Source organism: Antedon mediterranea, chromosome 4 (genome assembly GCF_964355755.1).
Source record: "Antedon mediterranea chromosome 4, ecAntMedi1.1, whole genome shotgun sequence".
NCBI lineage: Eukaryota > Metazoa > Echinodermata > Crinoidea > Comatulida > Antedonidae > Antedon > Antedon mediterranea.
The window spans coordinates 12,798,465-12,823,837 of NC_092673.1; the positions used below are offsets into that span (position 1 = coordinate 12,798,465).

The 25,373-nt window shown below is 33.9% G+C and overlaps 1 protein-coding gene across 1 annotated transcript; it reads left to right on the forward strand.

The window, feature by feature from the left end:
- The first annotated feature begins 9,804 nt into the window (after nucleotides 1-9,804).
- On the forward strand, nucleotides 9,805-15,152 carry LOC140046584 (uncharacterized). The gene is made up of 7 exons (XM_072091278.1): nucleotides 9,805-9,976; nucleotides 10,372-10,646; nucleotides 10,926-11,047; nucleotides 11,520-11,913; nucleotides 13,492-14,008; nucleotides 14,424-14,551; nucleotides 14,745-15,152. Exons 1-7 carry the CDS (start codon nucleotides 9,805-9,807, stop codon nucleotides 15,072-15,074), a joined length of 1,938 nt encoding a protein of 645 aa, XP_071947379.1. The 3' UTR covers nucleotides 15,075-15,152.
- Nucleotides 15,153-25,373: the final 10,221 nt, after the last annotated feature.

Consider the following 25,373-nt stretch of genomic DNA (forward strand, 5'->3'; position numbering starts at 1 on the left):
GATAACAATTTTACAATTGCGGTTGGCATCTTTCTGTTTAACAATTTTTAAAAAAGAGTCCAGTTATTGAATCTGTCATATGCCTTAGAGGCATCAAGAAAGCAAGCATATACAGGGCTATTTTGCCGACTATAAAATGCAACAACTTGTTTTAAGATTAATATACATGTATCTGTGGAGTGACCCGATTTAAACGCAAACTGATGGTCAGATGACTTAAGGCTATCTCCGGACAATTTAATTAATACAAATTCTAGTACCTTAGATACCACACTAGCTAAAGCTATAGGCCTAATTGCTTTTACTCGTAATATCACCTGATTTAGATTTTAAAATCGGAACAATTTATCACTAGATAAATCTTTAATAATGCCCGCTACCTGTTGGACATTTACCTCACAACCACAATCATCATTACAATTAACAAGTATACTGTGAACATAATCCTTATTACTATCATTATGAACACAATTAAACAGCTCCTCAAAATGAGCTGCCCAGTGGTTACTTATAATTATCATATTCACCATTAACATTATCCAAAGATTCTGTAAGTATTTCTTAAATTTCCAAGAAAGAAGAAGTAAGAACAGGAGTACATGATTTAGACTTATAAACCTTTTCCACAAATCAGCATAATCATTTTTAGTCGCGTGGAAGCGACTCTATAGTTCACTATGTCGGTCGGTCGGTCTGTCTGTCGGTCTGTCTGTCGGTCTGTCTGTCTGTCGGTCCGGTATCACTATGCGTTTTATCGCTTTATGACCTTATCTTGATATCAGTTAAATCTAGCTAAGTCAATTGTTCACAGAATATTCCTTATGGCCAGGAATCGATGTGGTTATGTTTTCACGGTGCGCAATAAAAAATTACGCGGTCTACGCACGATTTAACGAAATCACGTTTGTAATCATATCTTAACAACCATGAATCACAATTAAATAAAATTTGGTACTCATAAATTTCAGGGCATAAATCATCATATGGCAATACAATTACGTGCGTAGTGCATGTAACGCATGCGTACGCGCACTTAAAATTTTCAAAATTTATTTTCGATGAAATAAGAGTACGTTTCAAGAAATTTTAAGCGTTTACAAAATTGCCATGAGTGCGCAGATTTTTGTGCGCGCACTGCGCGTTAAATGTTATTGCGCACTCTTTTTGCCCGATTTCTGTTTTCTTGACTTACTTTTCAACTCGAAATTACGTTATACGAGCACGTCAAAAGTGACAGGCTACGCACGTGTAAATTAAAAAAATATAAATGTTTTTAAACATTTCAACATTTTTAAACATGTTCAGTAATTTCGGTCAGTATAGTTCACTATGTCGGTCGGTCCGTCTGTCTGTCGGTCTGTTTGTCTGTCGGTCCGGTATCACTATGCATTGTAGCACGCGACTTAATGGCTGTTGGCCTTGTTTAATAAAGACTTAACCATAGAATCAGCCCTATGCTGTTCTTCTTCTGATTTACACTAGCGTAAACTCATTTTAAATTGAGATCTTGTCATTTAAAACGCATCGCCTCAAATAATGAACCAGATTTAGGCTTTCCATTATTAACCCATAGAAGGAATGATTCTCTAGCCACATTATGGCATTCTGCGACATTTTCATTCCACCCTGGAATGTGGGTCCCATTTTTTATTTTCTTATTTTTAAAACACATTTTGGAGGCACTAGATAGAGCACAAACAATATCATTATACAAATCATCCATACCTTTCCTGATTTACTAACGTGCTGTACTTGCATCCTATAGCACTCATAAACCCTCGCGTGACTATACTTTTGCTAATTTTAGTTCTCCTTGGCATTTAAAAATTAAAGAACGAAAAATGTCATGAATCTCGAATTACTTTTATGTCGGTCCGAAAAAAAACCCTTTATACATAATTTTCATTACAAAAGGAAACGTTAATAAGACATCGGTCCAAAAACCCATTATGATTGCGTCCAAATGATGCGGGTGCGCTTCGGTTGGCTCCCTTCGTTTAAAGTTATCGATAACATTGCAAAGTGAAAAAGCAAAGTGAGCGCACATAGGTGACTTAATTGTGTTTCGTTTAAATGAAAGTAATAAGGAAGAATCGCATAAAAAAGATGTTTAATATTAACCATGCATTGTGCAAAACAAATTATTATTAGCCTACATTTCTGCCCCGTCATGAAATAACCTCTCAACTGCATACTGCATAATTTTCAGATAATCAACCAAACGTGTTTTTGTTATCATCCGGAATGAACAATAATTGCAAGTAATTGAAAATCCGAATGCACCACAAGGTGTATCATTCCCTAAATTGCCCAAAAAGCTTTTTTAAAATGTGTCAATTGAGACGTTCTTTCACGACAGGGCAGACCATGAAAACCACTTGGAATTACTACTTAAAACCACGAAATATTTTGACTTAACATTAGGAACATATTCCCAGATCGGTAAAATTATTCCATCGACTACCTAAATTTAATGTTTCAATATTAACCACCATTTGAGTTGATTTTTAATTCAATTTCTAAATTGTTTATATATACCAAGCTATCTTTATTGTTTTCTAATCTCACTCTTTTCACCAGCATTATGCCTCTTTTGTTTTATTTCTTTTATTCCAGTCCACTCAGGCAGCGCTTGATTTCTACACACTGATGAAGGGCTAGTTTTGCCCGAAAGCTCTGCTAATTTTGTCTAGTTGTTTAAATTGTATCGTTTAGATTTAGCTTTTTGTTTATATTATTTTGTATCTTTATTAAGATCAAGCCGCTGATACCCACAGCCACACTGATACCCACAGCATTGTCTTTTTTTCAGTAATTTGGATTTATATTGAAAATTATCCATTTTTTTCAACCCACAAAGGCTGTCTCTCTCTCTCTCTAATTCTGTTAATATTATAATTATATAAATGAACTTACAAAAGATTTCAAAGAGAAAGAGATTAATATTTTTTATTGATAAAAAGACTCATTCTTGGCCGACGATATAATTCTCATTGGGAATAGTGAAAATGATCTACAATCATTATTGAAAGCATCAATTTACAACAAAATTTAAAATGTTATAATTTTGAAAAATAATATGCAGGCCTGATTGTAACCAACCACCAACGCATTAACAATCAAAGGAAATAGCCAATCGGTAACAAATTCATAGACGAAGCCAACATGTATAGCATGCACACAGAAATTACAAAAACACAAGCCATATAGATGAAGGAAAAGGATCGAACAGAATTATTTTATTAAATTTTCATGCAGTCAAACAACGCAACAAAGCAACCTGGGAATTTCCTTTCTTGAGTGCTAAGCACTATCGAATTGGTTATCTATACTGCATTTCAATCATAAAACTTAGTAAAACAATAAAAATACATAAGATATAATAAATTGTGTGAACAATCATTTAAATATACAGATAACATGGTTCGTGTGTACAGACAATTAAAGATGATATACGATAAAATTAGGAATATCTTGCCATACATGGGGACAATTTTTATACAAGGAATAATTAAAAGAATTGGTTCTTTAATATTATTAATTATTCTTTAACAATTGTGTTCTGTTTATGTAGTTATCTGTATGAAAAAAGCGCCATCTATAGCGGACGTATAAGTAGCGATAATTTTGACCAATCAAATTGGGATTCTTTCAAACTCATTGTTTCCTAAAAAAATCCCAAGCTCTGAACTTACCACTCATCGTATTACTATAAGGATATTCATTTCTGAAAAATAGGCCAAGTTTACATGAAAGATGATTTGATCATAATAGGGGAAGTGTTTTGATGATAGAATCTAAAGTTTATATAAACTTTTTTTTTAAGATTTAATGTGGCGTACAGTTAATTATGTTATGAATTTTTTTGTATCTCTTTATCAGAGGCACAGTCTCAATGAGGGAGATGTGCAACAAGAGTAAATAAACATAATTATATTAAAAAAAATATATACATAAAAACCATTAAAAAAAATATTTAAAAAGTATAATTTGTCATGACAAACCACTGACAAATTTGATATCTTCAAATATAAAACAAAACGTAAAAAAACAAAGCATTATTAAAAGTAAACTGAGAAAGATTAAAAACTAGAAATGTTACTGTTACTCTATATTCATGCACTACGCATATTTTAGTTTACATTTCTATGGCTTTAGGTTAATTAAATAAGTTGTATATGTTTTCTCCTTATTGTGAATAACGTTTGAATGTATTTTTTCTTTTTATTTGTAAGAGGCTATAGGCCTATAACTTGATTCGGCTGTTGAGAAAAAAAAACATATAATAATATTACATGAAATGTAAAATAAAACATGATATGATTTAACTGTTGACGGTAAAAAACATGTTAGGGCCTATAGGCTATATAAATATAGTGTAAAATACGATATAATTTACAGACACATAGGCTAACCATAGCAGCAGTTTTTTGTTTGTTTTTATCAAACACAGTGAAATACAAAACAATTGGCACAATGACACGAACAATAGAAGCCTCAACAAGCCTGGCACACCCAACCCAACATATTGACTAACACCCCTATAAATAATAATGGAATAGTCCTATATTCAATACATGCCGAAAACTCAGGTTGATCCTAAATCAGTTTCAGTAATGGAAAAGTGGACAATTTCGGTTTGTTTTAAAATGAATAAAGTACAGTATTGTAATTGCATTGGACGTTGACGTAGTCACATGAAATATAACGTTGATCAGCTGCAGCAGCCAATCAAATTCGTTCGCGCTTTTTCCAAAGATTAGATGCGAATGACGGTTAAATGAACATAAAACCGTATATTGTTCATTTCTTTTATCAATTTGTTAAATCATGAACATGATAAGCGACTCTGAGCTAATGCTTCAATACTCAAGCGAAGACGATGCATATTTCTACGATAATAACATTATGAATATCACATTTTCTGATGATGGCACGACAGAACACCCTGTTCCAACTGCTGAGCGTATGCTATACTAGGCCTATTCTTCAAGTGAAGACGATGAAGAAGGCCTAGGCATAGGCCTAGTCCTAGGAGTAGATGATACAGAAGGGTCGCCTACTGGGATTTCGACTACCGAAGTTCTTCCGACTACCGAAGTTCTTCCAGCAGCAAAGAGAAAAGCATGGGAGGTTTCTTCAACAGATTTCGATACTTCTGATGATGACATACAGACAGAGTCAGCAGCAGCAGGTGAGTAACAATACAATAGGCCTAGCCTACAACAATGAATGTTCATACCTAGGTAGGCCTAGGCCTAGCTAGAGGCCTAGTTATTTACTACTACTAGTACTAGGCCCTAGGCCTGGGCCTAGTAAATATTACTTATTACTAAGCCTAGCTAGAGATAGGCTCTAGCCTAGGCCTATTCCTATGGAAATTTTAGTATGTAGTACTGTACTGTGTTTGGGATAGAAAAAACTTAATATAGGGGTAATCAACCATTTGCCAGGTACACTCAAAATGTGTGCCGGCCCCCTTAATAGGCCTATATCCACTTGTTTGTGGGAAAGGGTGTCCCAAAGAAAAGATCAAACATACACATTTACAATAATATTTTACCATGTGTGGCATATAATTAATTATTTAAAATAACGATAGTGAGGCATTTGATGAATAGGCATCACGCTTGCCATATGATTGTTTGTTGCCTACATTCCTTGTTGTTTTATCATGCTAATTACTTCCTCATTTACATACAACCTGTCCTATTGGTATATAAGTAATCTTAAGCCTAGGCGTTGTTTTCTGTTCTGGTGGAAGATGAGAATAGTTTCTCAAAACATGTCAATTTTTAGGCAGTTTGCCTATTCATATGCTTCACTATCGTTATTTTAACTCAAAATTTCGGTGGAATCATTCTTGATTTAATATCTATATATAAATTTACGTAAGGGCAAAATTCGGTAAATCGCGCCTTACTTCTAGAATTTTCACTCGATGGTATGTAAAGTTGGTTCGTACTTTCGGTACTGATTTTAACCGCCTGATGTAACCCTGTTTACTAATTAAATTGAGTTAGATAATTAGTTATTGACGATTAAAACGAATTTAGGTTCAAAGATTTGCCCCAAATAGGGGTGTTTTCCGATCGTGGTATACACTGTCTAATGGATGTCCATCTTGAAAAATACCCGCCAAAAAAATGCGAGGAGGCTTCGCATTTTTCTATCTCCTCCTACGATAATTGTTTTTAATAGCTGAAAACCGGTTGAACAGCTAGAGTACACCATCATAATGTTGAAGACAGGCCGATTTTCTTTTAAAAATACTATTTTGATAGATTGCTAGAGTACACCATCATAATGTTGAAGACAGGCCGATTTTCTTTAAAAAATACTATTTTGATAGATTTAATATACGATTATACAAATGTATTGATTTGCGATGAATGGAACATCCAGTTTGGTTTAACACAAGTACTGTAGGTAAATTTATGAGCCCTTGGTTTAACACATACGGTAGGTAAATATATGGGCCCTTTGAGAATAAACTTGCAATAGGTTCGGAAAATGTTAAAAACCAATTTCTATTATTTGAATCGGTAAACAGTTTCCATTTATTATACATTGATAATGAAACATGAAATATTCCTATTTATGTCCCTCGAGGTTCATTACAATTTATATTTAGTAGTCCCACGGACTTCATCTTAGCCACTCCCCCGAGTGCTAAGGCCAAATTTATGATACCCTACTTTCTATGTAAGTTTAGTTACAGTTAGTTCTTGACGATAATACAACGAATTTAGGTTACACCCTTCGGCCGCGAAAACGTTTCTGTACAAATATGATACCGATTGGCTTTATTTCATTCAACAGCGACCATAATCTCGCCAATAACAGGATAGATAAACTATTTTATTATTGATGTGCTTATAAATTAAGACTCATGTAAACAGCTTGATTACATCATTTTACAGACAAACGAAACTTTTTTAAACCTACTGTTTCAATAACTGAGTATAATACTGTATACGTTTTCATAAGTAAGTGCATATACATTTTCGTGTTTTCATTGACGAGATTGTAATAGTAACTTCAGTAACTATTACAGTACTTATTTATTATACGACACAAGACAATTGTATCTGACAGGTACGTACATTATTCTAAAAAATAAGTCTAGATAGATCCCTTAGGCGTCATAAATCACAGGCCAACAAATCAGTACTCATGACAGAAATTCGACCCAGTTTGGTTCACACAAATGTTTACAGGAAGTTCAACACCACAACCGATGATTTGCCCTAAATATTTAGGTAGACTACAGTTTAATTTTTCACTGAATAGGAGCTTGAATTTCCGATTTCCATTTCGCAGAATGTCTAGGTCTATTTATTTAGTTTGGTTCTTATAATATATAAATACAATCAACTTTATTACTGCGGTTCCATCACCACCACCACGTGCCGCCGCCCAATTCCCGTACATACATTTCCATTTCTCCCTAATTTCTTTAATCCACATAAATTAATTGTCCTTTATGGAATCCAGTATTGGTTTTGTTGTCTCTATTTCTGAATACCCCAATTAGGGGGACACTTCCGTTTTTGTTTAGTGTCCCAAAAAAGTCCCCGTCCGTGGATTCTACTGTATTCGAGAACCATCTGTGAGCACCCCTAGATGGTACGCAAGCGAAGCGAGCGTGCCATCTAGTCTAATTAATTATGTATGATAATAATTTAATCAAATTGCAAATTTTCTGATTACGATACAGAATCTGTTTGTCAAGTAACAACAACACACAGCACTGCTTATCCAACTGAGCGTATGCTTTACTATTCTTCAAGTGAAGATGATGAAGTAGGCCTAATTGTACGTGGGAACGGTTCAATTCAATCAATCAATAATGGATGTTCTGCTGTTGATGATACAGAAGGGTCACCTACTGGGATTTCGACTACCGAAGTTCCTCCAGCAGCAAAGAGAAAAGCATGGGAGGTTTCTACAACAGATGTCAATACTTCTGATGATGACATACCGACAGAGTCAGCAGGTCAGTAACTTTAACAATACAATGACATGTTATGTAGTTATTTACTAGGTTAGAGTAGAGGCCGCCTCTAGGCCTATCCCTATGTTTTTATGGGCCCGATCTGGGAGGTAGCAATGTCGTATTCGATTGGGACATTTATCGTTGAGTATAGTTTTTTTTGTTTTGATTTACCTTTCCGTACTTATAACACAATTGTGTGCGTTGAGATTGTTCTTAACAAAAAAGTTTGCATTGTTAACGTTTTCTATTTCACTGGACCACCTCTAGTTACGTTCAGTATAACCCCTATTAAGGCTTCAGGAACAAAATAATGTCCCCTTGGCAGGGGTTTTTTACTGGAAAAAAAAGAAATTATTTTGATATGTAAAATAAATAATTGATCTGGAATCATAAAATAAAAAATTGAAATTAGCAGTCCCTTTTAAACAATAAATGTATCTAATTATTTCTATGATAATAGTTTAAATTGCACATTTTCTGATTACAACATAGACTCTGTTTGTCTAGTAACAACTACCAAAGTTCCTCCAGCAGCAGAGAGAAAAGCATGGGAGGTTTCTACAACAGATGTCGATACTTCCGATGTTTGATACTTCCGATGATGACATATCAGCAGGTCAGTAGCAATAACATTAACCATGAGCTTTTGCTAACCTTTCTTAGTAGGGCTCCTACCAACTTTATACAAAACTTCATCTAGGCTTGGATAGGGAATTACCTTTTAAGCAGCCAGCCTAATACTACTACTACTACTACTACTACTACTACTAGCCAGTAGATATTAGTATCCTCTATAGAGGCTAGTTTATTTATTTAGATTTACTTCCCTACTACACCTTTAAATCATTAGCATACTTAATAATTACAAAGGTGCATTCTTCAGAAATAACAAAATACAACAAAAACCTCATTATTAATAACGATGAGAATAATGGTGAAAAAAAAAGGATAAATGGTAATAACCTCCCATAAAGCCTATAGCTCCTGGATCAAAATATTATCTTCCACTATCCAAAATTTGAAAATGTCTGCTATCAATCACCAGTTACCCCAAATGAAGAATTACTGTACATGTATGTTGCATAGGCTGCTATAAATATTAAACTACTATATTTTTATTTAGCCTGCAAGAGAAATACAGGAGGCCTAGAGACTGTAGAAACTAATTACCTTAATTCATCTGGATCAAGTGATGATGAGATTAAAATCTCTAATCACACAAGTAAGCGTAGTGGTAAGTTTGATATGTCATTAATTTTTAAAACTACTTTTATTAAATAGTACTTGATGTTGATGGTTGTGCTGTACCTAAAAGATATGGACATTGCTGGTTGTTTCCATTTGTGTCTGATTCTATGGTCAGGTTCTAATGTTATGTCTGTATGGTATGTAAATAGGTACGACTGTCTAATGAACAAGGCACCTGCACAACCTGTAATTGAACACTCGAAAATTGAAATTGAATTATCTGAACCGAAAAAAAAATTGTTTGTCAAAGAATTAAAAGTATCTATATATTAATGCGAATTAGTCACCTAGTTTTACGTAACCTCCAAAACTTCTGAAACCGTATTGACTGATCACATTTTCCGCAATTGGTACCATATAATTGTTATTTTGTTTGTTTGTTTTTTTTGCCAATGGATAATGTAAGTTTATTCTTTCTGTAGAAAAAAGGAAAAGGAATCACCTACAGCCAATACACAACTTGTATTTGACCTGCTGTTGTGCATTAATGTGCATTGGTATGCTAAATTTTAGAGAAATAAAACAAACAAGGGAAGCTTTTCAAGCAATGACCGAATATGAACAACGCTGTTGGATCCTTAAAATATTTCAATGAACATCTCAGCACATCCGGAGGTGCCACCAAAATCTGTCTACTAGTTGGTGCTAACAAAGTTTGTGCAAAAGCATGGATGTTAGTAAATGGTATTGGCCGGTCAACTTTTTACAAAATAAGGAAGCAAGCTATTGGTAATTAATTGTTTAGTTTTACAGTACATTTTACATTATTTAATTTTACATGCTGTTAATATTACTTTTAATGTATGTGTTTAAATGTTGCTGAAACGGAAAGATTACTGTGACTGTGTGAAGATTACTTTCCATTATACTTATAGTCGTATTATACAGGGACATAGGCAGGATCTGACGAGGAGTGGAGAATAACTTTTTTTTAAATGAATAGAATGCATTTGATTATTGTTTAATTATTTTTACACAATAAAATTAATATGCTTAACACTATGTTAGAAAGATAATGCAAAATGATCATAAGTCATTAATCAATGGATTAAACCAAACAATAATAAAATAGTACAGTATTTGAAATTCCTAATATTTGAAGTTTACATTTTATTTCTTTTTAGAAGGATGCTGTTATCTTTTACCACCCAACTTCACCAGAAAGATGGTATATAGCAATTCAACTCAACAGTGTCGGGCTTGGTTTATTAAATTTTGTAATGAATACGGTGATCAAATGCCAACTAATGGACAAATCCATCTACCATCAACGCTTACCAAACATGATGTGTACATGCATATGAAAGATGAGTTTGAGCTAAGAAATGAAGATGTGTGTGCATTAGCGACATTCTACAAGTTTTGGTGTGTTGAATTCAAGCATATTGTAATACCTGAGGTATGTTTACGTTTTTACACTTATTATGGTTTGTACCAATGGACAAAATCCATGTCATCTTCATTGACTGAAGTATTTTTTAACGTATTTTCAATGTTATGCAGAAAGTCCTGTAGGTTCAATTTTCATTCATAATAAAATACTGGAAAAACATACTGTACAATCCAGATGCATGTATGATGGGCCTCACAACTCCTTCCCTACATTCACTATATTGAATGCAAAATTTGTTTAATTTTATATTTTTACGTGCTGTATTTTTTCAATTTTATTTAATAGGAAAATCGTTTTGCAAAATGCAGCAAATGCACCAGAATTAAATTTGAGCTGCACAAGACAAATCAAAAGCAAAAACGGCAAATACTAATGATGAAGAGAGAGAAGCATTTACGAAAACAAAAGTAAGTATGCCTACCTATTTTGTGTACAAAACCAGTAGTTTAAACCTTTCAACAAGAAATTCTGTTGAACTTGTATACCCGGTATTACCATAGATAGGAAAAATAATTATTGCTTCCACTGTATACCTCCTCTATAGTATTATTAGTGTTTTTAAAAATAATTCTAACTTAATAAAATTAAGAGTGATTGAAATAAAACAGAAAATAACGGGGAAAAATGGTAGAAAATGAAAATAATTATTGTGTATGAACAATGAATGAATAAAAGTGGTTGTAAACAAAAAAAGAGAAAAGATAAACAAAATCATTATTATACAAAAAACCTCTACATTTAATCAATAATTTTAATAGATTAGAAGTAAAGCATTGTCTCATCTTGTCTTCGGCTAATAGATAACATATAACTAAACAAAACAAAAATTTATTATTAAATGCAAAATAAAACTATAAACATATGATTTTAATTTTTCAGTATTGAACGTCGAAAGTACTATAAACATATGCAGAAAGCAAGACAGAATCCCAACAAGTATTTGTCAATAATTATCGATGGAATGGACCAAAGCAAGACTGATTTACCATCTTTTGCTTGCGAATCAAAAGAAACGTCGAAGATGTGGAAACTAGCCACACATGTAACTGGTGTTCTGGTACATGGGCGACATGGGCACTGCTTCATTGACCTAAAGCAGTTTCCACATGACTCAAACCTAACCTGCAACATTATACTGACGGTGCTGTCAGAGATACAACCTCTACCACCAGTCTTATATCTGCAGTTGGACAATAGCGGAAAGGATAAAAATAAAAACAGATTTGTTTTTGCCCTATGTGCTCTTCTTGTAGAGTTAAAGATTTTTCGAAAGGTAAATGACTATACATTTATAAATGATATATAAATAATAAAACAGTATACACAGTGCACTTTAAAGAACCCAGTTCATCATTCATTTACCCTGTTCTCGTTCACCACAAAATATCCCCTGTGTTGGGTGATTTCCACCAGCCTAATAGGACATTAATTAATTTACTATTGGTAATTATCTATTAAGACATAAAATATTCAATAACATTCTAGTCTAAATAGATGAGGCCAAAAAAAAAAAATAGTTTGTTTGCTGTCATCCGCCGCCCCTAATTTCGCCAAAAATTTGGGGCGGAAATAAGAAAAAGTTTTTTTTTTACGTTGAGGGCGCTTTAAAAAAAAAATTTTTTTTTATAATTTTTTTTGGCCGAAAAGGTGTAAAAATCGAGTGTGCGAGGATGAAACAATAAAAATAATAACGTAGCGTATATTTCGGTGTATAATCGCACTTTTGACACGCAAATTTAACCTCTAAATTAAGGGTGCGTCTTATACACCGAACATAAATGCCTCAACACACAGATATCGCCACCTCGTTGGCTAGGCCTGGGCTTTTTAAGGTAAGGCCTATTAGTATTACTAAAGTCTAAAGAGTAGGCCTAGCCTAGCTACAGTGTACTAGCGTAACAGCAACCTGCTAGTTTTCAAGGCATTTTAGCGTGATTTTGTACTAAATATGATGAAAAGATTTAGGCGCTCCGATAAAATTTCATTTGAAAACGACGTTTACGATTGGAATAGTATTATATAGTTATACGCACGACCGTCGTACCCCCAGCGCGAGCGAGCCCTTCTTGGCAACCACATTGTTTACACAGTATTCGACTAGTATATTCTCCAGTTGATTATAGCATAGACCTAGCGTACACACTTCAGGATACATAGATACTAATCGAATACGATTGTCCGTGAAAACGTGCGCCTCTCGATAAAAGGATCGAGCGAGGCTAGCCCACACACACGTGTGGTCATGCACTCGATATTGCGGGTGCGAAACTCATTCATAACAAGTTAGAAAGAACTAACGGAATGGGGGACTTCCCTTCTTGTTGAGGCTACTGGGCGCGGCCGTCTTATACATCGACGATATACAAAATACCGATATTTTACTCTCAGTTAGGGGTCGGGTGCGTCTTATTATACACAGGTGCGACTTATACACCGAAATATACGGTACACTAACTTCTAAAAATTAAAATATTTAATTAGGCCTGCTAACAACGACCTACTGTGTAGTAGTAGGCCTAGCCTAGGCTAGTTTAGACACGGGGCCTAACGCGCCCAAAACAGAATTAAAGTGTGAAACAAATTATGAATAGATGTTTGAGCTCGTTGTTTTATTCAGTGTGTTTTGTTACTCTCAAATTCGCGAGCAATTAACAGAAAAATTAACATTAAAAAAAAAAAAAAAAAAAAATTTTTCCACCCGCCCCCCTACCAAAATAAAAAAACTTGACAGCAAACAAACAATTTTTTTTTTTAGGCCTGAGGAAAAAATGGAAATATACTAAAAATGTATTTTTTTTATTTTGCTTTGAAAAGTTTTAATTTTAAATCATTACTTCTTTTACTCTTTCAGATAAAGATTGGGTTTTTAATGGTGGGTCACACTCACGAGGATATTGACCAATTATTTTCATGTGTGGCCAAATACCTGAACAAATATAGAGCATCTACACTTGATCATCTTCGAAGTGCTGTTGAAAACTCGTACAAAAAGTTGCCGATTACATCAAGTATCATTTCCTATCTGCATGACATTAAGAACTGGTTAGTACCATACATGCAAGACATACGTTACCACAGCAAACCACACCAGTTTAAGTTTGTTTTGGCTCAAACCGGAAAATGCATCATGTCCTATAAGAACTGGTCAACGGATTGTACTTGGTGTGAATGTGCAAGAGAAATGGACACACTTCCATATTTGCTCAAGGAAAGCCCTGCTGATATACCAGTGTTGTGTACTCCTGATTTTAGTAATGCAGATATACCAAAGTTAAAAAAAAGTCTGGCGTCTGTTGCAAATTTTTTGCGAATAGAAGAACGTGACTGGTGGGAGGAATTTTTAAATAATATAGAAGAGATCACAGAAGGTATGTACTGTACTACATTGCATGTGTGATGTTTCACCATTTTACACATATATTTTTTGGTTTACAAGAGAATTTTGATTTTAGTATAGATTCAGCAGCTATACCAAAATTCAACTCTTTACTCCACACAACTATGTTGGGTCACATTCACCAATGCATGCTTCCACTGATAATTTTATGTGAGAACCTAAAATTATCAAATAACATGAACGATATCTAGTGGAGTACACTGGAGAAACATGCCTCCTGATTAATTCATAAGATAAAATCAATCAATCAGCATCTGATTAGCATGGTGCGCAATGTATTGGCCCAGCTTTTATGCAACAAACACCTCAGCATAAATATATCATGATATTTTGTATGAATGTATATTATTTACTTTTTAAAACTAATGCGTACTCTTTTTTTTTAGGAAATGAACAGCGATTTTTGCTCCATGACATCATTTTTAATGACAACAATGCAAGCCCTATGAGGGAGGAATCTGATGGAAACGAGACAGACATTAGTGACTCGGATAATGAAAATGAAATAAGACCGGTATGATAAAGATATTATAGATTTTCAAAATTACATCTTTGAAACATGTAATGCAACATAGTTTAAAGCAGTGCTTATATTTGGGATATGATCTCATAATCGCATCAAGCAAATGCATCAACGAAAATTCTATATTTTTAGGGTTGTAAGAAAAATGATTATGACTTTTCTATGCTTTCTCCCACACTACTAGGTACACATTGGTAAATTTTCGAAGCGTAAGCCACCACAGCAACTCGATGTTGGTGCTATGGTAGCAACAGCTTTAAGGAGATATCCCACAGAATGGCCTCGGATAGGCAAAATATTCAGCATAAATAACAATGAGGTAGAAGTAGTGTGGTACACTGGAACGTATACTTCCCGGTTTGTTCTGTGTGAAAAAGATGGACAAGAATGGCGAGAAATAATATCGAAGGAGGAGGTGATAAGTATATTTAATTTAACACCAACTAGTAGATTGCCTACCAATGTTATTGTTAAATTAAAAGAATTAAGAGATGACTTTTTAAATGAAAGTTAATGCAGGGAGTTTTACAACTCACTGGTTGTCACAATAGGGTGCACATTAATGGAATTTTACATGTATAATGAATCTAAAAAAAATATTTAATTTTCAACCAATTTCATAATTGTATATAACAGTAGCTCAACCATATACTGTAGTCAAGTTTATGACCATGTAGTTTATATAACAATAGCTCAACCATATACTGTAGTCATAAAGTTTATGACCATCTAGTTTGTATAACAGTAGCTCAACAATATACTGTAGTCATAAAGTTTATGACCATGTAGTTTATATAACAATAGCTCAACCATATACTGTAGTCATAAAGTTTATGACCATGTAGTTTATATAACAATAGCTCAACCATATACTGTAGTCATAATGTTTATGACCATGTAGTTTGTATAACAATAGCTCAATCATATACTGTAGTCATAAAGTTTATGACCATGTAGTTTATATAACAATAGCTCAACCATATACTGTAGTCATAAAGTTTATGACCATGTAGTTTATATAACAATAGCTCAACCATATACTGTAGTCATAATGTTTATGACCATGTAGTTTATATAACAATAGCTCAACCATATACTGTAGTCATAAAGTTTATGACCGTGTAGTTTTTATAACAGTAGCTCAACCATATACTGTAGTCAAGTTTATGACCATGTAGTTTTTATAACAATAGCTCAACCATACTGTAGTCATAATGTTTATGACCATGTAGATGAACTTTATAGTAAAGTTGTATTAAAACAATGAATGATTAAAAATTAAAAATATTCTGCAGTTATTAAAATTTGTTTTCTTTGCTTTGTGTGTACTTCGCGAAAAAAATGGACATTATAAAGATTTTTTTGGCCCATACCATTTATTTTTTTATTAAAAAAAGCAGTTTCTGCACATTAAACCTAGTTTAAATAAGAAGCTCATAATCCGAACAAAACTCATTGTGTAATGTCTATTGTTGTTTTGGAAAACGGACAGTATATTTTAACCTAAAAAAGCTAGTATGTTTTTTTCTATAATTATAAAAATGATAGCGAATTATAAATTTATAGAATAAACAAGGATTTGCATATTGTCGATGTTTCTCAATAATTAAACAAATCTTACAACCACATCTGTTTTTTCAAATAATATTTTTAATTCTAATGATAGCTTTTTTTTAGGAAAATTCTATAAATAATGCGGATTGTAGAAATCCGTTATGGCACAAAATCGTGTTCTAGGTGGAGTGCATTTGACGACTATTTATTAAAAAAAACTAACCTGAATATAATGTAAAGACCTAAAAATATGATATCTATGACTATTAACCTATTAAAAACATCGTAGCCATCATGATTGATGAAGGCACAGACAATGTAAAGTGGCCTAATATCCACATAATATCATCCACATAGAGGCAATTTTGTGATAAATAAAAATTGCCTGCAAGTATATTGTATTAATATTAATATTATTTTGTGATATGATTATGCTAGTATGTATGCTAGACTTTTATAGAAATAGTAAATAATATTTCCTACTTAAATTATGTTTTTATACTATATTTTTAAAGACACCCCTACAAAAATTGAATTGTCCAATTTTAAGTGCTTGTATGACGTGATTTTTAAGTCTAAATTTTTTTTAAGTTGGTAAAATTAATAGAAAAGGCTGGAAAAACATAATTCATGTGGGGAAAGATGTTTTAGCGCTAAATGCGCACCGTGCGGGTAAAAAATTGCTAAAGCTGAAAAATATGTACAAAGTGATTGGTAATTGGTAATTTGGTAATCAAAAAGGTTATTACAAAATATTAAAAGGAAAAATGCCTTCATTTCTCATTGAAAATCACAAGCAAAGAAATGGAAGCAAACTGCGGAACATTAACGGAGCTCTTATGTGTTGATGTACAATTAAATCAACTGAAGAAGTTAAGTACTCTAAACCGGGTCAGAAAAAAAAGTCCCTCAGATAAACATCGCTGTGCTAACTCAACAACTGAAATAATCCTTAGCGACAGTCAATGATCAAAAGAAAACAATATCAGTTTTAGAAAACGACAATTGCGAATTACAAGATCAAGAAACAACTGTTATTTCAACCAGAAAGGGATCTAAAATAAATTATGTCATAAAAGAAGCGTCCATGTATTTACAGGATCTAGGGGTAGCAGAGGGTAGGCATGGTCCTGCCATACAATGAATTGTAAAAACGGTAACACCCTGTCAACTAGAAGGTGCATTGCCCTCAAAAACACACAACAAAGAAATAACTCTGAAATATGATGGGACAACGAAGACGGGACGTCATCTTGTGGAGGTGCAATTAGTAATGAATGAGAACACTTACACACTGTGGATCGAAGGAACAGCAGGGGGGACTGACATTGTATTAATGATATGGTAAAAGAAGTAAATGTAGATTTGTAATGAACAATTGCAGTTGACAGACAATTTGAAGAACTGGCGGGACATAATATCAATTCATTTCAATGTGCCCCTTGACACCATACATAGACAAACAGAAAAAAAAATTAAGGAAAACGAACTGACACTGAACATACAGTAGATACTGATAAAGAAAAAATGCCTTACACAAACAGCTCAACTGAAAGATCATCTTTCTGAAGGCAAGTATTATCAGCAATCTGAAGCCCTGCGCACTGAAGCATGTTCGTGTTGAAGCGATAACATATCTGAGGAAAGAGTATTTGCAGTATGGGATGTCAGAAAGCAATTGTCTCGTACAGCATCTACAGCCAAGTATCTGCCAAGACCATGTTCAAACTGAATAAGGTACATCAAGGGCAGAACTATTTAGGGACAAAATTATTTAGGACTAAGGATGCAGCGAAAGACCAAAAGAAAGACCGAGAGAAAGAATTATTACTGATGAGTGATGTCCAGAAGAGGCTAGAGAATTCGAGAAAGGTGATAGGGAGAGAAGATTATAGAATCGATAATTACAAATGGTTTTTATGAAAAGGAAGATGAGGTTCACATGGGAGTTTCAGGCATAATGAAGACGAGGGCTACTTCCGTATTGAAAGCAAAGATAAAGTTCAGAACATCTATGCTGTGCTGTCCTCCAAGAAAGTTGTTAATCTCAAAAGTACCTGCAGACAATAAAATACTGTGCAACATAATTCAAAATCCCAACTCTATCATAGTCATTTTTTAAGGCACACATCTTTCGCTTAGACCTGTAAAATAAAAAATAAAAACAATTAAATTTTTATTATTAAATTTTCATCGACCAAAGTAAAAATAATTTAGATCATATCGTGACCAATGCGACCGATTTCGAACGCGACCGATATATATCGTAAAATTTGTTTAGTGCAAGCGACAGTGGAGTACAGTAATTACATCGGGCTTCCTCTCTGATGGGAGAGTTGCCGATCGATGTACAGTACTGTGACCTGTACTACACAGTGGGGCGTTCTGATGGGAGAGTTGCCGATCGATGTACAGTACTGTGACCTGTACTACATAGTGGGTTGTCCCCTGTTTATTATTCCTACACGTTCTATGTTATTTTGTATTCAAATTTATCAAGAATATATCATTTGTGTAATTTTACGCACTTGTAAAAACTAGCCTATTTTAACGTTTAGGAGCGACTTTGCGATGGGGCGACCTTGCCCTTGGGCGAATTTGCGATGACCTAATTCAATTACATTATCGCCGTAAATTACTTACTAATTAATATTGTTATATTTACAGATTCGGATCTGTCATGTGCACGATTAACCAAAAGTTAACATCTTAATCATTTTCGCATGCAAACCTACAAACAATTACTCAATTTTTATTTGTATGTACCTGATGTTCATTTATTTATATAAAGTTAAATTTTAATTACCAATTTCAATTAATCATCACAAATTGTAACTAATAATAGTAACTATACCACACAAGAGTGCTCAAGGCGCGCTAAAAAAAATTAATTCAATATAGGATATCTGAATTAATAATATGCAATGTCTTTGGATTAAAACCACCCCAATGTTTTTTTGTTAGAACAACCGCAATAACAATCATGTTCATGTTTTTAGGGTGAGAAGAGGCAGCTGAGATTGTACAGAAGATAATTAACTTAATTGTCTATAATACTTTCTTAATTTTAAACTGCAGATACAAATCCTAAACAAATACACACATCCTCCCTCGCGTTCCATGCTTTTTACATTGCTTCAACAAATGTCATATACCTTCTTATGCGCTCCACGCTTAAATTCGTTGAAATAAACTTCTGTGTTGTATTACAAATATTGCAATTTTTTTTTTAAATATGTAAATTTTGTTACAGATATTGAGTGAGTGTATAGGATTGGAAATTTCGCACTACATCCGTCACTACCACCATAACCCTGTAACCTTTTTCGGCAGGCAAATTTAAAGAGGAAACTTACTCAACCAAACCAACCAACAGATCTTTCTTTTGAATTGGATGAGGAACACATCCCCCCTGGTTTTGTTGCGCTAAGACATCCAAAGCAAAGGTCGAAAGTTTGGTAAGTAATGACAAACGAATCCTTTAATTCAGCTAAAAATTTTTTTCATTACAGGTGGTCTTGTCTCTCTTCTTGGTGTCATTACAGGTACATTGATGGCACTTTCAAGGTGGTGAAAGATCTGTTTTACTAACTCTTTCGATAAACGCGTTTGTGAAGTCTGGGGCAGTGCAGAAACAGGTCCCCCTGCTCTTTGCCGTTATGTCTGGGTAGTGGATTGCAACGCGTACTGTAAGGAAGGTAGTTGCAAACTACAAGTCATCTTTGTGGCAATCTCTCAGGACAGTTTTTCCTAGAGTGCACCCAACTGGTTGCCTTTTTCATTTCACACAAGTAGGTGATACGAAAATTATATTTTAACAAACATTTTTTTTTCAACAGAAAAATCTATTTGCAAGAAAATAACACATAATTGCAGGCCGTCCCTGTGATTAAAGAGAAAATTAAATTTGCACCAAATTAACACTTTTCTTGTTATAATTGCAGGTCGTTTAGGATTTTCATTGCCTGTATTATTATTTTTTATACAGAAATCTAATTTTCCAGCTTTTTTTTTTATAATTGCAGGTGGTTTTTCGGTCCAAGATTTGGGCTTACAACGCGCATACTGGACGGATCCTGGCACTCACATGATTGTTCAACGGCTGATGACACTGCCTGTTGTTCCTGTTGAAAAAGTGTACATGGACAACGAGGATGAGGTGGTTGATGTTCCTAAACCACGTGAGTTGATTGATTACTCACGAACAACCTGGATCTACGAAACTATGTACTGTTTTTTTACTTATTTTCTATGGAAATTCAGAATGTGGCTGATTTCGGGTTAGTTAAAGATGTATTGTCCCCTGAAACACAAACAATTTAAATTTGTCATTTCAAAGTTATTCACTTTAAGTTAAAAATTCGAGCCAAAAACGTAGTTAACAGGTGAATTAATTTGATTACATTTCGTCTGGAAAATCGTCACTTAGCGAAAGTAAACAAATATTTCAAACCACGAGTATGCATGATGCTAATTAGGATTGTTTACAACTCGTCTTGGTTGAGAAGGTGTTTTACACATATTTGTAACTATATTTATTATTAATATTTCATTATACAGATATCCCATCCTACACAGGAAGGAAACTGCTATAAAATGTTTAACTAAGTTTATTTTAACAGAGATATGTTTCATCATTTGAGTACGTATAAACTAATAATTCCTATTATAATATATTTTTTACATTGTAATTAATGAGGGCTTTTTTTTTAGATGATAATGCAGCACTGCTAAAAAAAAACCAGATGTGCTGATGTTGACGCACCTGCTACATGTGCTGACACTGATACATCTGCACCAGACGCAACTTCTAGTAGCAGCAATGATGACAGTAGCATACACTATTTCCTTTACGAAGCGATGGGCAATCGCCGTAAGTTTTTTTTTATACATGTACTTTTATCTTGTTGTGGAGAAAATACAAATTGACCCCTGCCTACAAAAAACGTACATTTTGATTATTTTGCATTTTGTACAAGATGATTGTTCTCCTAAAAAAAAAATGTTAAAATTTTGTTTTTGCATGCCATTTTAATGTCACATAATAGTTATCCACTTTGACCAAAAATTTGATAGGAAAACAAATATTTACTTGAAAAAACTGTAATTTAAAGCAAAAAAATAGTCAAATTGGATTGTTATAATAGTAATACTATGACTTATTTGCAACGCAGTATTTAAGATTGTTTGTGTCGCCAGTAAAAATTATCTCTTTAACAGGTCAAAATTGCTTGACAAAATCGACCAGCTAACTCAAAAGCAGCAAATTATGGAAACAATGCTGGAGAATATATTGAATGCAGTCACCTCACAACCACCACCATCGCTACAACCACCACATATTTCGATATCCCAGCAGAAGGAAGCCATGACTCCTCCACAACCAGCTCAGCCCTCGCCACCCCAGCTAACGGAAGTCGTCGCCCTCCCACCAAATCAACAACAGCCACCGCAACACCAATCTACAACCAGATCGCTGTTAGCAATTGTAGCACAACCACGACTACAACCCGGGCCAACAGGAATGGTGCTGGTTGGCGGTACGCATCCAGTTTCAAATGAAGATTATCATCGCGCAGTATCAGGTACATCAAACGCGAAATCATTTACCCGGCATTTGACTACTGTTCAGAGCACAGGAGAATCTAATCTAACTGGGTCAAAGGTAAAAATCAATGGAAATACCATCATTCGTAAACACTGTCACCTGATCGCATGACCGCAATGTTCCGCCAAGTTGAACTACAACACCCTGGCTCAATTTCAACTCAACAAAAAGCCATTAGAGAAGCGGTAAATGGCAAGTGCCAATCACACCGCTTTAATAATAGACAATAATATATTAAATCTTGTTTTTAAACTGATCTTGTATTGTTATTAAATTTTTTATTTATTCGTATGTATATTTATAAATGCTAATAAAATTAAATTGAGTTTAGTATTGTTTTCAATATTGTTTTAAATATGTAAAACAATAATATATTCAATTTTGTTTTTAAACTGATCTTGTATTGTTATTACATTTTTTATTTGTTTGTTCTCGTTCGTTCTCGTTTTCACTCGAGCTGCAAGACATAGATCCTATACTTCAATATCGATCGTTTTCACAATGTTGTAAAATAATGGAAATACAGTACTGACTACAAATCATGTACCCTAAACCGCGTTTGTCACGCGTGTAAAATGTGTGTAATTGCCGCGGACCTGTAATCGGCGTGTGGTCCATGACGTCAGCTACTTCCTGCTACAATGTGGAATTCACGGTCCTTGACGATCGTGAAACAGTGCGTGCTTGAATAGTTGTTGTTTATTTAATTTGTGTTAAGGAACGCGACCATGATTATGTAACCAGAACACTCCTGTCACTGTAATGTAACAAAGTTTACTTCTGTCTATTGTTATCCATAAAAAAAAACCAAAACAAAGGATGAGAATTTGATGATTTTAGAAGGCCAAATGTTAGAAATAATAATCCAAACACCGAATGTCGAATTGGTTTAATAATAAATATTCTGTTCGGTTTGATGTATAAATTGCATTGCATATATTTTTCCATTAAAATTAGCCTAATCGAGTATTAGTCCAAGGCCACAAATCATTGCGTGTTTATTCATCAGGCGATAACGGCTCTCGGCGGCCAATTCCACTGGCTCATTGTACTTGTTGAGTAGGGCCTACAACGCGACATTTCCAGTTACTCTAGTAATTTTAATAATTAACAACGTATAATATATAATCCGTCATAAACAAAACAGTAACTAATTTTTAGGCCTATTTCACTCTATACACTCTACGGCATGCATAGCGTGTTGGTTTTGACCTTAGGAAATGGTATGACCCAACCAATCAACGCATTCCACTCCACAGTACTCTACAGTATAAACGGAAAGTTTCCAGATTTAATTTCTAGTCATTTTAGTAATTACAAGGTAAAATTTATATTCATAAAAACCCAACGAAAGTTTTTATGAAAAAATACACGTCAAAATAACAATAACATTTACATCATTATTTGCGAATGGCCAATTAAATTCGTTCGTTTTTGATGACGGAAACTTAAATTGAAAATACTTTAGTTGATGGAAACTTCTATTATATTCTAATATGAAAAATAATATTAATGTATTATATTACAAAGTTTTTGAACTGTGTCTGAATGATTGATGCGATATCCAGAAAAGACTTCTAAAAAAAAAACAAAAAAAAAAAACCTCTATATTTTAAACGTTTCCGACGTATATTTATTTATAAACGTATATTTGTAATGCAAAATAGATAATGTAAACAAACCCAAATGTATGTACATTTAAACATTCATTTAAAATATGCAAAATTGGTATCCATTTTTTATCATGCATCATCGTGAAGGAGATATCAGCCAATCAGATTGTTTACGTCGTCGATTGGATAATTCCTTTATAAGATTTGGGCGTGGTTCTTGACAGGTATAAATTTTGTGTTTCTAAATAAAAATTTCACTGCCCAAAAATGAAAGGTCAACTATCATTGTATCTGAGAGAACGGATTGTCCGTTTGAACGAGCTGGGCATGCGCCAAAGAAGAATTGTTGATGTTCTCCGGGAAGAAGAGTAGGTGGAAGTTGAGAGACACACTGTGGGGAGAATAATTAAAACTTACAAGGAAACCGGTTCATGGGCTGCAAGAATTCGATCAGGGCGTAAACCAAAATTCACTATCGAGCACGCTCACTTCATTGACGACCTTTACCGAGATGATGATGAGTTAACTTCCTACCAAATATCGGGTATCTTCCGTGACGTATTTGATCTAAATGTTTAGGCATCCACAATAAGAAGAAGCCGAAACAAGTTAGGATGGAAGAAAAGCGGACCAAAATACTGCCAAATGATTAGCGATGTAAATAAGGTGAAGCGGTTAGAATTTTGTACCCGAATGCTAGAGGATGGAGATATGTTTGAAGACGTGATATGGACTGACGAGACTTCCATTCACCTGGAGCAGCATGGAAAGGTGTGCTTCTACAAAAAAGGAGAGGAGCCAAAACTTAAACCAAAGGCTAAACACCCGGTAAAGGTTCACGTTTGGGGGGGAATCAGTTTCAGAGGTACCACCAATTTCCTAATTTTCGGGAGAAACATGAATGCGGAGTTTTATGTTAACGCTGCAACCGTATAGTCGTCACATGTTCCCTGATTCACATAGTTTCCAACAAGACAATGATCCTAAACATACAAGTAATTTATCCACACGATATATGGAAGAACATGGGATAAATTGGTGGAAGACTCAACCCGAATCACCAGATCTCAACCCGATTGAAAACGTCTGGCATCAACTGAAGAATAATCTTCGACGACATGCAAAACCAAAAAATCAACAGGAACTTATCAATGGCATAGAAAATTGGTGGAAAACCACATTGACACCTGAATTATGCGGCAGATACATCCGACATATTCATAAAGTGATAGCTGTCGTGATCCGGATACTGAAGTTTAAGACCAACATTTTCAAAACAAATGGCTCTTTTCAGAGCCACAAATTGACAAAAGAGATTTGAAAGTATTACATTTTGCCAAACCACACACTTACAAAAAACGAGTCATTCATCATATTTACATACAATATAAAAGTATAGTATACAACATTCCATTCATTAAAATATGAAAATTAGTTTTATTCAAACAACTTAAGAAATGCTAAGCCTTAAAAAGTACATAAAATAATATATCAATGATTGAGCACTTTTAGTGGATATGTGCGCTATATAAATTATTTATTATCATGATTGCAGCGTTGTGTTGCATGTACGGTTGTTCAGTTTCATGTATTTTGTTGTTTATGTGACCACTAGAGCGTGAACAGCGCGTCTACACAGTATAATAAGACCTGGGATTGAAAACATAAAATGGAATAGAAATGTTGTACGGTCATGCTTAAATTTAATCAAAATAAAACTATGGTAATTCCAATTCTTAATTAATTTGATAATTATCAAGTCAGATTCTTGAACATTGCGAAAATGATTGAAACGTCAAATTTACCTGAAATTATTCAATCTGTCAATATTATATTAATTTTTATTTGTGTATGCCTTTTATGTTGTGTGTTATTTCACACAACATGTTATTTATTATTATAATAATAATTATTATTTAGAGTTTAATGTGGTATGTTTTGAAGGTGACTGGTTTCTATGTGGGGTTTGCCATTTTAAATGCTTTAAATCTCTTTTGTTTTTTTTGGAAAAGAGCCGTTTGTTTTGAGATATAATTAG